Source organism: Drosophila erecta, unplaced genomic scaffold (genome assembly GCF_003286155.1).
Source record: "Drosophila erecta strain 14021-0224.00,06,07 unplaced genomic scaffold, DereRS2 tig00000126-arrow-pilon, whole genome shotgun sequence".
Taxonomy (NCBI): Eukaryota; Metazoa; Arthropoda; class Insecta; order Diptera; family Drosophilidae; genus Drosophila; species Drosophila erecta.
In genome coordinates, this window is record NW_020825209.1 from 8406117 (window position 1) to 8419416 (window position 13300).

The following is a 13300-nucleotide window of genomic DNA, read 5'->3' on the forward strand; positions in this document are numbered from 1 at the left end:
GAACTAGAGATAGATCGTTTGATGTTATCGGCGGCAAGCCGATACATAGTTGGTGCATCGATAGCGTCATCGTTCGAGTGCCATCTTTAGCCGACGGGTGGGATAGAAGTTCCAATTGGGATTTACATCCAGTGATTTTCTAATTAAATTAATTTTTTCCAATTGCCTAAATGCACATTCTGCGAAACGGATCGAACAAACAAATATGAATGTTTGAAGCGAATCAAACCGCAAAGAGAAGTGCAAAACTGATTCGTGGCCTACCGTCGACCTTAAAAAGGAGATCAAAGGAGAATAGAAGAAGAGCAAGTGGCAAAAACACAAAAACAAAGAGAGGAGCGAAAAAAAGGCCAACATGAACAGGACACTGTATGTACGCCATGCGATATGTGCCATTTGGCTGGTTGTACTGGCAACTCCTGGCATAGTGGCCCAGCTGGACCTGGATCAGATCCAGACCCAACTGCCCGACCAGCTGAGCAAGTCGAACTTTAGCGTCAACGACGCCAAGGAGCTAATCCGCAACAAATGCGTCGAGGTGGCCGGCGAGGAGGCGGGCGGCGAGGCGTACGGCGAGATCGAGTCCGGATTCATGGTGCTGACGGAGTGCCTCAATGGCATTGTCAACTACACGGCGATGCAGCAGGAGATACAGGAGGCGTCGCCCAAGGGCGAACTGGATGTGGTCTTCAACAAGTACTGCAGCCGGCGTTCGAATGCCGTGGAGTGTGTGGATGTGTTCACGGCCAAGCTGGTGCCCTGTCTGTTGCCGGAGGAGCGCGAGGGTCAGGATGTCATCAAGCAGATCATCCAGAGTGTGCTCAACTTTGTCTGCCACAAGGATGGCGATAAGATAGCCCTCTTCATTGCCGAAAAGGGACCCGAATGCATTGAGTCCCAGAAGGACAACATACAGCAGTGCGTGAACAACACGTTCTCCGAGTACCTAAACCTTTCGGATCTGCAGGACAACCGGATAAAGAGCATGCCCAAGCTGACGGTCGGGCAAAAGCAGTGCGACGAAATGCTGACACTGCAGGCATGTGTGGTCAGTAAACTGGAGAATTGCTTGGACATATCCCCGGCGAATCTCGTCGAGTCCATGTTCAACTTCATCAGGAACCAAACCCTGTGCCGGGACAATCAGAAATCGCCACTCGTTGCTGCTGCGGCCAGCGGAGGAAGTCGGACATTCCATCAAGTGTGGCCCAATGTGGGCATCTTTTTGCTTATCCTGCGATTCGCTCTTCATAAGACACCTTAGTTCTAAGTCTAGGCTAGTCCGCTATATATCTCGAATCCGGATCCGGAATCTGTAAAATGCCTTCTCAATGCTTCGACTTTTGGCAGTCCAAAGCGATTTATCAAAGAGCACGATAATCACTGTTTTCAAGCTTTTGCTTCGCTTGTATTAAATATGTACGCATGTAGCCGTGGAACAGGTGTCCATAGTTCAACCGCTTTCGGGAATGCGCATGTCAAGGTATTCCAGGCCAGGCTATTTTGTTTGGTGCTTCTAATTTATGTAATTATTTGCTAGTTTATATAGTATTTGTAAACAATGCTTCTGCTTCTACTGCGGAACTGTTGAATCTGAATCTGAACTTCTTCTGGCCTTTGTCGTGCGTTCATCTCAATGCTTTATTTTAATTTAATGTAAAAATGGACTTCTGGATTTGATTCGAGTTGGGTTTGTATTAAATCGCGTATTCAAGCTATGGTAATCTCACTATTTCAAAGTGGTTCGGGTATGGGTTTGGGAAATGAAATGCTATATATGTATGAAAAATGAATGGAAATGTTTTGTAAATGAATATACGTATCATTACTGTAATAATAAAGTGATAAAATTGAAAATAAATTTATTCGATAGTACTACGAGTTCATTAATACTTGGAGTTAAAGGTCAATTAGGTGGTGAAAAGTACTCAGAGCAGTAGATACCCTGCAGTTCCATTCATTACGTTTTCGGAACTGAATCACCATCTAGTTTTCATAACGAGTGCGATTTTTAAACTTCGCGGCAAGAAAACCACCACTAAGTGCGCGGGAAAACGTTGAACAAAATTTGAAAACATTATTTCGATATTTGCTGATTTTTTTTGTGAGTAATCATTCCCCATAATCGAAAAATAAGGTTGTAAACAGCTGTAGTATTTTTAAACACTGTTTTTTAAGTTCAAGTGTTTTTTCATGCAAAAGTGATTTTCTCATTTAAATTGTTCATCACCTTTCCATTGTTTCCCCAAATTAAATTTAAAAACTCTTTTAATAGAACACTAGCTTTTTATATAAATAATAGTTGCTTCTTATTAGCAGCGTTACCTTTATATTTATAATAATTTATAAGATCACTAGTATTTGCTTAAGCATAGTTTTAAAATGTAAAAATATAAAAATTGAAAATGACTCCCATAATTGAACTATCAAAAGGATAATATTTAAAAAATAAAAAATTAGAAAAAATTAATACTTGTATTAAATTAAAGGGCTTGCATTTTAAATGCTTTAACAAATGATGCCATTATAATGATCACGTGATTTTACTGTGATTTTTAGGCTTATAATTTTTTTGTCTTAGACAAACCTATATTGGTTATTTGATTGACTGCTTTATTATCTTTATTTTTGCAACACATTTCCAACTAGTGACAAATAATCCAATGGCGTTAATTCTTAGGTTTTATATTTTCTTCAGAAGTCATGACCGCTGATCACGATGCCGTGTATTTTTTTACGATATTTTTTGAGTGAAAGCCAATGTGCTGTTTCGATTAAAACTTGCAAATGAGCGTAAATAGATGTATATTTTGTATTTATTGTACTTAAAAAAAAGGCGCATGAACGCGCCCATTTATCCGTTTTGGCCGGGGAATGGGCCGCGAAAAGTGCGTTCATGGGCGCCGCAAAGTGATGTAACAATAGCTGCGACCGCAGCAGCGGAACGCGCGGAATGGAACGCACGGAACGGTATCGTAGTATCGTACATGCGGTCGCACGCCATACACGATGGTCTCTTTCGGTGCAACTCTGATTCGACAGTTTCGGCACAGGTCGGCAGCGGCATTTCAGATTGCGGAGTCCGCCATTTTAGCTAAAAAATCTATAACCCTAGCTTCGTCAGCGTGCAGTGCGAATAGGGGTCAGTTGCAATTTGGAATTCAGATTGTTCGCGAATATTCGAAAGCGTCGAAGATGAGTACTTTGCCTAGGGTATTTTTTGATATGACCGCCGACAACGAGCCCCTCGGTCGGATCGTCATGGAGGTGAGTTATTTGCTCTTCTTATTTTTTAATTTAAAACTTAAGTTGAGTTTTTTTTTTTTTTTTTCTTAACTTTTGAGCAAAAGTGAAAAACACGTGATTTGCCATAAAGCTATTTCTCGGGCATTAAGCCTATGTGTCTTACATTATGTGCCGCAGTTGATAAGTACATACCGTTTTTTCATTTTTTTTTTTACGGAATTAGAACTTGTATAAAATAAAATATACACACAGCTCAAAGTCGCCCTCTAATTTGCAAGCGACAAGTGCAATTTTTTTCCATGACTAATGCATGACAATGCGCTCTTGGTGGATTTTGAATTTTCCAACCCAATTGGACAGGCGCCTTTAATCGGAAAATCTCTATAATTATCTCTACATCGCGGAATTTCGAGCAGCCAGCCGAGCAACCACCACCACCCCCCGCAAATTGGCCATTTGGTTTCATTATCATAATAGAATGGAATTTTCCTTAATTTAATTGACGTGTCGGCAAACTTCTGCTGAAATGGTGTGCAATTTTTACCGGTATTTTCAATGCATATGCGCTTGTGTGCTATAAGTACATTCCGGCGTGCCGTGCCTGTGTGTGTGGCCCCATACCCATACACACATTCAGATCAATACACGAACATAACCTCCATGCGGTCACTCGCATTTATACATGTGTGTATGCGGGTATGTACGCGCAGATGTACAGTGTACACACAGAGATATTCGGGTGTGAATGCGCGAGTTCTGTAAACCCGTTTGCAAACATGAACTCACTATTAATTCCGCCGATGATGTAATGTACATTTCATGTTTGAATAGGGAAAAAGAAAAGCAAATGCTTGATGTGTATTTTTAGTGGCCTGGGAATAAAGTCATTGCCCGAAAAGTAAACCATACCCACATGCCTACGATTTTTCTTCCAATAGGATTTACACATGTACATATCTACATGCAGTGCGAGAAAAAGTCTGCACTTTACGCTGAATCCTTAGGCTAAATAATTGGAGATTTATAGAGTAGCCGCAATAGAATAAGCATTTACTAATCTTGTCTTATTTATACAATTGTCTCGTTTACGGGATGAATTGGAAAATTGGTCAAATTCCAGTGCACTTACAAGTTCTGTACATTGTATGTATATATTTATTCTTTTGGTACAGATATGCACATATGTATGTATGTACCTATGTATGTGTGCATACCAAAAACGTGCTATTTTATCAAAGGGCTAAAAATGGCGCCGAAAACCGAAAAAAGAACGCGGCGTCCGCGGCATCAACAAAACAGCTGATTGTTTATTCCAGCTCAACATGCATTAAGTAAGAAAGTGTCCAGTCTTCAAAAAAATGTAAATAGTCTCAAGGTCGTCCGACTGAGGATAAACAATCGGAACTTAATGGGTGACCCATTTGAAAGTCATGCTTTGCAAGCGCATTCTGCCAGTATTTATTTATTGTTTACTAACCCAGTTTCCCGTCCTGTTTGTACATTGCAGCTGCGCTCCGATGTCGTGCCTAAGACCGCCGAGAACTTCCGCGCCTTGTGCACCGGCGAGAAGGGATTCGGCTACAAGGGCTCCATTTTCCACCGCGTCATCCCCAACTTCATGTGCCAGGGCGGCGACTTTACCAACCACAACGGCACTGGCGGCAAGTCCATCTACGGCAACAAGTTCCCCGACGAGAACTTCGAGCTGAAGCACACCGGCTCCGGCATCCTGTCGATGGCCAACGCTGGCGCCAACACGAACGGCTCCCAGTTCTTTATTTGCACCGTGAAGACCGCCTGGTTGGACAACAAGCACGTCGTCTTCGGCGAGGTCATCGAGGGCCTGGATGTGGTCAAGAAGATTGAATCTTATGGATCCCAGTCCGGCAAGACCTCCAAGAAGATCATGGTGGCTAACTCTGGTTCTCTTTAAGAATGTGCGATGCAAAAGCAACATTACAAGAAGAAAAATCTGTTAAGACGAAAACCATTTGCATTTTCTCCAAAACATTTTTTTTTTACCAATTACTGTAATATTACGAGAAAAATACAATACAACCAACATATTTTTTCAATAGACATGTTTAACTATATTCCCATTGGGTTTTGTTTTTGGCCATTCAATTGTATGTGGGGGCCAAAAGTTGAATATAATTAGAGCCTCCCAATGTCAGACAGCGTTTAACTGGCTATAGCCCATATAAAAAATATGCATTAAATCTGTAACTTTCACATTTCCATTGAGTAAAAACAATGAGACGAGAGACAGCAGGGGACTTAGAAAAATGTTTGATCTTTTGATGTTGGCTTACTAATAATAGTAATAGTAATGCTGATTATCTAATTGCATATATACCAACGTTCTACGCTATGTACCGGAATCGGAATTGTATTTTCGTCTTAATAAATCTAAATAAACGGCAACCAAATACTAAATTGTGTGTTGTCATTGCGGTTTTGGTTGTGTAAATGGGCTTTGTTTATTGGAAGAATATTTCGGAGCTACTCAAGGTGGCGTACAGCAGATTGTACTCATGTTCGTAGGCGTTCACATGTCGTTCGGTTATCGCCACCGTCTGGAAGAGCTTCTCGTCCGGCTGCTCCGTCGCCGTCCGCTGCTGGCCTGCCAATATGTCGCGCACCTTGGAGCGCTCCGCGTTCAGGTGCTGCGTGGTCGTTTGGCTCCAGCCCAGCTCATGGAACTCCGTCTGCTGGTTCAGCATGCTTAGGATGTAGACCAGGCCGATGGCGAAGCCATCCTCGAACAGCGAGACCTTGGCCTGGTCCTTTTTGTAGATCTTCAGCTTCTGCTTGACCCGGTAGTCAATGTAGTTCATGATGAGTGCCGGTGTGATGAGGTAGAAGGTTCGCAGGTGCTGGTTATGTGGATTGCACAGGAAGGGCTGAAAGCCTTGCAAAAGAAGCTGCAATATAAGCCATGAATTAAGCTGATAAGTCATTTGGCAAGGTCGTTGACTGCACCTTGAAGTAATTTGTGCTATCAGAGTAGCATTCCTTCATGTGACCCAGGCTCCTCTCGTACGCCTTGATGGAGCCCTCCGTGGCCTCGTGCACCTTGGAGCCTCCGCTGCTGAAGCTGCTGTCGAATCTGGTCTTATACGAGCGATTCCGGAAGTTGGCGTTCTTGCTACCCGCCTGCAGGAGGCGCACATAGCCCACAGCGTTGCCTGAAAGCCATATTTACAATTATATTTGACAAAGTGGTTAAATCAAATTGAAGCCTTTTACGCACCGACTTGTGTGATTACCTTCCTGAACAGATCCATATAAGTCTCGCCATTGCTGGAGCAGCCCAGCCTTCTGATTTTCTTGAGGAAGCTGTCGGCGCGCTCATAGGGATAAGACTGATAGGTGTTGCTGTGCTTGTGCTCTGAGTGAAAGCGCAGCTCCTTGAGCAGCCGCGACTTGATCTGCTCGTCGTGGAGGAAGGTGGAGAAGGTGTAAAACTTCTGGCGCAAGAACTGGTATATGAAGTTGACGGTGGTGTTGATTATCCCGGTGCCGTGCGTCTGCACCGAGTTGGCCACGTGCCGGGTGCCTATGATGTCCAGGTGCTTGCTCCTGCTGTGCGTCTCCACGAACACCTGCAGGTTCATATTGTAGGCATACGAGGAGGCGAATGTGTGTATATTCCGCATGATCTGCAGCACGTCTATGCCCTTGAAAGCGCGAAAGACTTATTTGGTTAATAGAAGAGATTGGAGATTGGCGACTTGATTGGCTACCTGGTCAATTATCTGGTTGGGCAGGTGGTCATCGATGGGACGCAGCTGCATCACCTTGTTGGCCAAATGACGCATCTTTTCATACGATTTCCAGTCGTGCGGAGCGATTGTCGTTAAATTGTAGAACGTGGCAGTAAAGTAGTTCTCTAGGTGATCTGAAATGAAGTGATTAGTGAATGCTATTAGTTTTGTAAACAACGCCCAATATCCTACCCCTTATAATATTGTAATCTCCTTCATTTTCAACTGAAACTGCATTGATGCAGAGGCGATAGTCTAAGGCACTTTGCTGGAATGGTTGATCCTGGTTCTGGAAGAGATGCGAAAGGGCCTCCACCCGCAGAAAGTACTCCAGGTGGTTGCTCAAAAAATCGATGATCAAGTCATTCGCTGATTGCTTGGGACACCTTGAAACCCTGAACATAGCCATGATCTTGTCCAGGTGATGGCTCACCGACACAAGATTCTGCAGAGGAATGGTATAAATATGCAGTTGCTTTGCTACATATTGGGTAAAAAACATACCTGTAAGGAGTAGGGGTTGCGTTGCAGCTCGGTGTACTCCTTAAGCACCGAGGTGTTCAGGAACCAGTGATTATATACCAGACTCGAGGAGTCCGACGAGCTCAGTTGCCCTCCGATATCCCGCATAAGCTCGCTGATGTTATTAACACGGTGAAGGATGGATTTGATTAACTTTTGATTGTCGGCGGGCAGGAGGCGATTATCCAGAAACTCCCCGAGGGCTAGATTTATGAAAGTCAATCGTTGTTTGCTCGGAAAGCCCATAATAGACCTCTCGGCCAGCTTCATTGTGGCCAAAAAGTTCATCTTGCGCTGCAGCAACTTCAGATCAACTATCTTCTTTTTCGTTGTGTGCAGCAGGTGAATAACCTTTTGCTTCTGCCACTGTATCAGCGAGCTGATGAAGCGTACGAAGTTGATTTGGTTTGACTCAAAGATCTTTTGAATGACCTTCTGGTACTGCAGCAACCGAGAGACGACGAACCAATCGTGGTTGGTCATTGGCGTCTTCAGGGCCACATGGCGGTTGATCAGCGAGATTGCCAGCAGGCTAACTTGATCGGCATAGGTGTGACCATTAAGAATCAGCTGCATGAAAGTCTTGAGGTGCCCAAAGACTCCGACATCGAATACCCTCTGCATTCTGATGGACCACAGCGATATTTGGACGCCCAACTGACGACATGCCTTCTGATCACTAAGCCTAAACTTCTCCAAAACTGTGTTATGGACTTTTGGGCCATGTCCATCCTGAGATCGGGCTGATGACTTCATCAGTGTTTTGGCATGTAGGGAGAGGAATCCGGAAGGCGACCAGAAAACGCTTCGATTGAGGGGCACCTGCTTATGCCTGGCCACCAAGTCGACCGCATTCTTGACCAGTTTTCCCTCCATCTGGATGCCTAGCTCATGGACCACCACCACGAAGGTGGTAAGGCGAATAATGTGCTTGGGATCCTCATAGAGTTTAAATTCGTTACTCTGATTTGCGTCGACGTCGAGCAGCTGTTTACGAATATAGGCATTGGAATGCTGTGTGATGGGGCTAACACTGTTCAGGCTAAATTGCTTCTTCAATTCCATCAGGTTGTCCAGTAGAATCTGTTTATAAATATGAATGAACGGGGGTACCATTTTCGTTTGCCTTGAACTTACTCGAAAGAAATCCTTGGTGATCAGATTCTCTATATCTACTAGAGCTGTACTGAGGCCATTGAGCTCCAAGCTCGTGGATTGGCTATTGGACAGATGCATTAGCCACTTCTTGTACAGCGCCCACATAGTGGAAATCTTCGATTGGTTCGCCAGTTCATTGAATACTACTATGTGTTCCAGTAACTCAGTCATAGCATCAAAGACCGCCTGTTAGTTTCGACTTCAATTGGTTACTTCACTTCATTTGAGCTAGATCTTTGACTTACGAATATGTGGACTTCATTGATGTCCATTGGGACGCTAACAGACGCGGCTATTTGTCTCCAAAGATTTTGGAGTATCACAATCATGCGTTTGAGCAAAAAGTAGACCTGGCAGAAGAAGTCCATGGAGCTGCTCATGTGGACCAAGGATCCCTCCAGCCCGGAGGAACCCTCGGATGTTGGGGAATGTGGCGGGAGCGCATCATCCAATCGGAAGTCGATGAAAAGGAATGCCAGCTGAAACCGTTTCGCCTTCCTGGACAGATTCTTACACTGATTGCACAGATTTGCCAGAGTTGTCAGCGGCTTATTGGCCACAAGCTCCGATTCCTCAAAGCTCCTGTCCGGAACCATGGAGTGATTGCCCATCAGGCTTACCTCGACGACTGGCGACATATATACACAGGGTGCAGGCTCCAAAACATCCGAATTAGGCACTTTATCCCGCAATAATTTTAAATTCCTATCGTGCTCCAATATGAAGGAGCCGTAATCCCTTAGGATATCCTCGGCAAACATAGCTGATATAGAAAATAGATAGATTAGAATAATCCTAAATAGCTGACATCGGAGTTTCCATGCATACACATAGAGCTTTGCTCCTCCTTCATGTTTGCCCAATTTAAAAATATTATTGTTATGATTTTCCTATTAGTAATTTAGGGATGGGGCATTTCAAGTGGGTGGATTTCGAATCGATAACGATAAGGTATCGATATATCTGCGATTGCACCGTACATTTCGTAAAAATTGCGTTTAATTGAATGGAAGAGTCAGTTGCATATCGATAAATATGATTTATTTGTTTTAGACAATTTTATAGCAGGTAAAGCATACCTCAGATATTTAATTTATATCATTTATATAATATTTGATAACAGGTAAAGCATACCTAATCCTCAGATATTTAATTTATATCATTTATATAATATGCGTCATATTCATTCGATTTAAGAAAGAGCGGTAAATATACACAATCGCAATGGTTATGATTATTTAGTTGTCACTTAATACAATAAAAAATGTATTTCTATAATGTGAATACGATTGGTTATCGATAGCGAGGATTAAAATCGAATATCTTAATACGATGATCTAAACGTTGCTATATATTATTGTAACACAACTTTTGCTCATAAATCATCGTTTTTATTGATCTCTTACGTATGGATTCAAATGTATTTGGAGAATAAGTTATTTCAAATATAGGTTCTGTTATCGATTAAAAAAGGATTGCCGTGTGTAAGGGCCCCAAACAGCGTGTATGCATGAGTGTATGTGTACACACACAAACGTTACCGTTCCAATTCCATTTGTTCCGATGGCCCTGTCAAATGCCGAGCAATCCAAACGCGTCGTATTTTTATAAGTCATTGCAAGAATTAATATTTAGTGCGTTAATGTATTTTCATTGAATTTAACAGTCGTTTGCCCAACTTATTTGGCAAATTTAGTTGTGAGGCGTGTTTTTCAAAATATTCTTATAGTAAATAGGACGGCATGGAAACGTCTGAAAAAGGTTGATTATCAAATTGATTATTTGTTAGAATTCAAGTTTAACCATGTTATAAAATTCATTTTCAGAAAAGGCCGGCGGAGACGAAGCCGAGACCTCATCCGAGGCCCTCGAGAAGACCACAACAGGAACGGACGCAGAAGCGGTGCTAAAGGAAATCCCAGATTCCAATCCCGACGCAACCAATTTGGATTCAGTATTGCAAGAAAAGGGCAAGAGCAAGTCTCCTTCGCCGGCACCCGAGAATGGTGATGGAAATGCCGGGACTATCGCCGACCGCTCGCGTAGTCGCAGTCGCAGTGCTACCAGGAGGAGCGTATCACGTTCGCGAAGCGGATCCCATCGGTCCCGCAGCGGATCGGCGCACTCGGCAGCTAGTGGCCGGCGTTCGCGCAGTGGCTCCAAGCAGTCTCTGAACGGGTCCCGGCGGTCGCGGAGCGGTTCCGCTCGCTCCCGCAGTGGCTCCCGGCATTCTGGCGCAGCTCCGGGCTCGCCTGCTGGATCCAGACGCTCGCGCAGCGGCTCAAGACGATCCCGCAGTGGCTCCAGGCTTTCCCGCAGTGGATCTAGGCGATCTCGTAGTGGATCACACCGCTCCCGCAGTGGTTCCAAGCGATCTCGCAGTAGGTCCGGTTCTAGACGCTCAAATAGATCGCGGAGCGGTTCCCGGCGTTCGCGAAGCGGCTCTGGATCTAGAAGATCTCGCAGTGGATCCGGATCAAGACGTTCTCGAAGTGGCTCCAGGCGCTCTCGCAGTGGTTCTAGACGCTCCCGTAGTGGCTCCAGGCGCTCACGGAGCGGATCCAGGCGCTCTCGCAGTGGATCGGCTCGTTCTCGTAGCGGATCCCGCCGTTCCCGCAGTGGTTCTAGGCGCTCCCGCAGTGGGTCCAGGCGTTCTAGGAGCGGGTCCAGGCGTTCGCGAAGTGGTTCGGGCTCCAGGCGATCTAGAAGTGGATCAAGACGATCCCGCTCGCGAAGTGGATCCAGGCGCTCCAGAAGTGGATCCAGACGTTCTAGGAGCGGATCCAGACGTTCTAGGAGCGGATCCAGGCGCTCAAGGAGCGGATCCAGGCGCTCTAGGAGCGGATCTAGGCGCTCAAGAAGTGGAACCACTCGTTCCAGAAGTGGATCAAGACGCTCTAGGAGCGGATCGAGACGTTCTAGAAGCGGTTCCCGCTCTCGCAGTCGCTCCATTAGCGGTGGTTCGCGAAAGGGATCCCGGTCTCGGTCCGGTAGTGCCACATCCCAGACTGCTTCCAGGCGAAAACGACTGGCCGTCAGCGATTCTGATGGTAAGTACAGGCTACAACTTCTAGATACCCTTATTAATTTATAATTTCAATTCAGACGAAGGGCCAAAGGTGACAAAGAAGCGCGTGAAAATCACGGACACGGACAATGAAGAGGAGGATGAGCAGGGCAATGGCCTAGGCAAAGAGAAATTGCAAGACAAAATCACAGAGAGCTCTGACGATGAAAACACACCAATTTCAAATGAACCAGAGTAAGACTTAATTTCCTTCAAATGACTATAATTTAACCCTACATTTACGTCTTTTTCAGAAACAGCAACTTTATTTCAGACTTTGATGCCATGCTCTTAAGAAAGAAGGAAGAGAAGCGAGTGCGTCGTCGCAAGCGCGATATTGATCTGATCAACGACAACGATGATCTGATTGATCAGCTTATCATCAGTATGAAGAACGCCTCGGATGACGACCGTCAGCTAAACATGATGGGTCAGCCGGCCACGAAGAAGATTTCGATGCTGAAGCAAGTAATGTCACAGCTGATCAAGAAGCACTTGCAGCTGGCCTTCTTGGAGCACAACATACTCAATGTACTTACAGATTGGTTAGCGCCCCTGCCAAACAAAAGCCTGCCATGTCTTCAGATACGGGAGAGTATTCTCAAACTGTTGTCAGATGTAAGTAACATGCTTGGCTTCTTATACTATGGGTTCTCATGTCATCTCTTCCTTTAGTTTCCTACCATTGAAAAGGGACTTTTGAAACAGTCGGGCATTGGCAAGGCTGTGATGTATTTGTACAAACATCCACAGGAGACCAAGACGAATCGCGATCGCGCTGGTCGCCTGATTTCGGAGTGGGCCCGGCCGATATTCAACCTCAGCTGCAACTTCTCAGCGATGAGCAAGGAGGAGCGTCAGGAGCGTGATTTGGCGCAGATGTCGCGTCATCGCCATAAGAGTCCGGATCCAGAGCCTTCCTCCAGCAGCAAAGCACCTACCTTGAATCACACCTTCTCCAACGAGGACAAGCTGCTACGTCCAGGAGACCCTGGCTGGGTGGCGCGCGCCCGTGTTCCCATGCCCTCCAACAAGGACTACGTCATCCGCCCTAAGTCAACCGTCGAGGGTGAAATCTCCACGGTTAGTAGCCCAGCATTAAGCTCTAGTCTTCGTCTCCTTTATTCATTGATCTCATTGCACATTTCAGTCGACCAAGCGCAAGCCAAACCGCTACGAGAAGCATATGAAACGTTTTCTGGACTCAAAGCGACTGAAGGAGAGCCGCAGGGCAGTTGAGATATCGATAGAGGGTCGCAAGATGGCACTGTAAGCAGCATTCTAGCTAACTTTAAATTAAATAAAACCGAAATCATAGAACAAAATTAAATATATATTTTTGAATATAACTCCACACGAGAAAGCTACCCTTTTGTATTATGCGGGTCCATTGGAGACATTAAAACTTTGAGCTAGATTCCACAGTCAAAAGGAAGGAGATGGGAGAGCAATGCAGGCCGGGCTCATCACGAATGCTGCAATCTTATCAGGAAGAAACAAAATCAGTTGTAAATATGCACATGTGCAATTGAAATAATAT

The 13300-nt window shown here is 44.8% G+C and overlaps 4 protein-coding genes across 4 annotated transcripts; 3 read left to right on the top strand and 1 right to left on the bottom strand.

The window, feature by feature from the left end:
• Positions 1-23: 23 nt before the first annotated feature.
• LOC6550559 (27 kDa hemolymph protein) lies at positions 24-1861 on the top strand. The gene has a single exon (XM_001977923.3). It carries the CDS (start codon positions 356-358, stop codon positions 1262-1264), a length of 909 nt encoding a protein of 302 aa, XP_001977959.1. The 5' UTR covers positions 24-355; the 3' UTR covers positions 1265-1861.
• Positions 1862-2981: 1120 nt separating this feature from the next.
• On the top strand, positions 2982-5675 carry LOC6550560 (peptidyl-prolyl cis-trans isomerase). Its single transcript, XM_001977924.3, has 2 exons — positions 2982-3267; positions 4754-5675. Exons 1-2 carry the CDS (start codon positions 3010-3012, stop codon positions 5177-5179), a joined length of 684 nt encoding a protein of 227 aa, XP_001977960.1. The 5' UTR covers positions 2982-3009; the 3' UTR covers positions 5180-5675.
• Positions 5676-5706: 31 nt separating this feature from the next.
• On the bottom strand, positions 5707-9688 carry LOC6550536 (WASH complex subunit 4). The gene is made up of 9 exons (XM_001977925.3): positions 9522-9688; positions 8939-9456; positions 8673-8879; positions 7518-8618; positions 7206-7458; positions 6993-7147; positions 6500-6926; positions 6229-6434; positions 5707-6170 (listed from the first exon to the last, which is right to left on the bottom strand). Exons 1-9 carry the CDS (start codon positions 9544-9546, stop codon positions 5727-5729), a joined length of 3336 nt encoding a protein of 1111 aa, XP_001977961.1. The 5' UTR covers positions 9547-9688; the 3' UTR covers positions 5707-5726.
• Positions 9689-10185: 497 nt separating this feature from the next.
• LOC6550538 (IWS1-like protein) lies at positions 10186-13116 on the top strand. Its single transcript, XM_026981556.1, has 6 exons — positions 10186-10454; positions 10520-11743; positions 11799-11955; positions 12015-12378; positions 12436-12843; positions 12911-13116. The coding sequence occupies exons 1-6, from the start codon at positions 10436-10438 to the stop codon at positions 13031-13033; spliced, it is 2295 nt and encodes a 764-aa protein (XP_026837357.1). The 5' UTR covers positions 10186-10435; the 3' UTR covers positions 13034-13116.
• The last annotated feature ends 184 nt before the right edge of the window (positions 13117-13300 follow it).

Excerpts from the sequence above, each read along its gene's own strand:
- LOC6550559 (XM_001977923.3), top strand. The coding sequence starts at position 356 with ATGAACAGGACACTGTATGTACGCCATGCGATATGTGCCATTTGGCTG.
- LOC6550560 (XM_001977924.3), top strand. The coding sequence starts at position 3,010 with ATGGTCTCTTTCGGTGCAACTCTGATTCGACAGTTTCGGCACAGGTCG. Across the intron at positions 3,268-4,753 it reads TCGGTCGGATCGTCATGGAG|CTGCGCTCCGATGTCGTGCC; the intron begins GTGAGTTATTTG and ends TGTACATTGCAG.
- LOC6550536 (XM_001977925.3), bottom strand. The coding sequence starts at position 9,546 with ATGAAGGAGGAGCAAAGCTCTATGT. Across the intron at positions 8,880-8,938 it reads TCAATGAAGTCCACATATTC|GCGGTCTTTGATGCTATGAC; the intron begins GTAAGTCAAAGA and ends CGAAACTAACAG. Across the intron at positions 6,435-6,499 it reads GAAGGTAATCACACAAGTCG|GCAACGCTGTGGGCTATGTG; the intron begins GTGCGTAAAAGG and ends TATGGCTTTCAG.
- LOC6550538 (XM_026981556.1), top strand. Across the intron at positions 11,744-11,798 it reads GGCCGTCAGCGATTCTGATG|ACGAAGGGCCAAAGGTGACA; the intron begins GTAAGTACAGGC and ends ATTTCAATTCAG. Across the intron at positions 12,379-12,435 it reads TTCTCAAACTGTTGTCAGAT|TTTCCTACCATTGAAAAGGG; the intron begins GTAAGTAACATG and ends CTCTTCCTTTAG.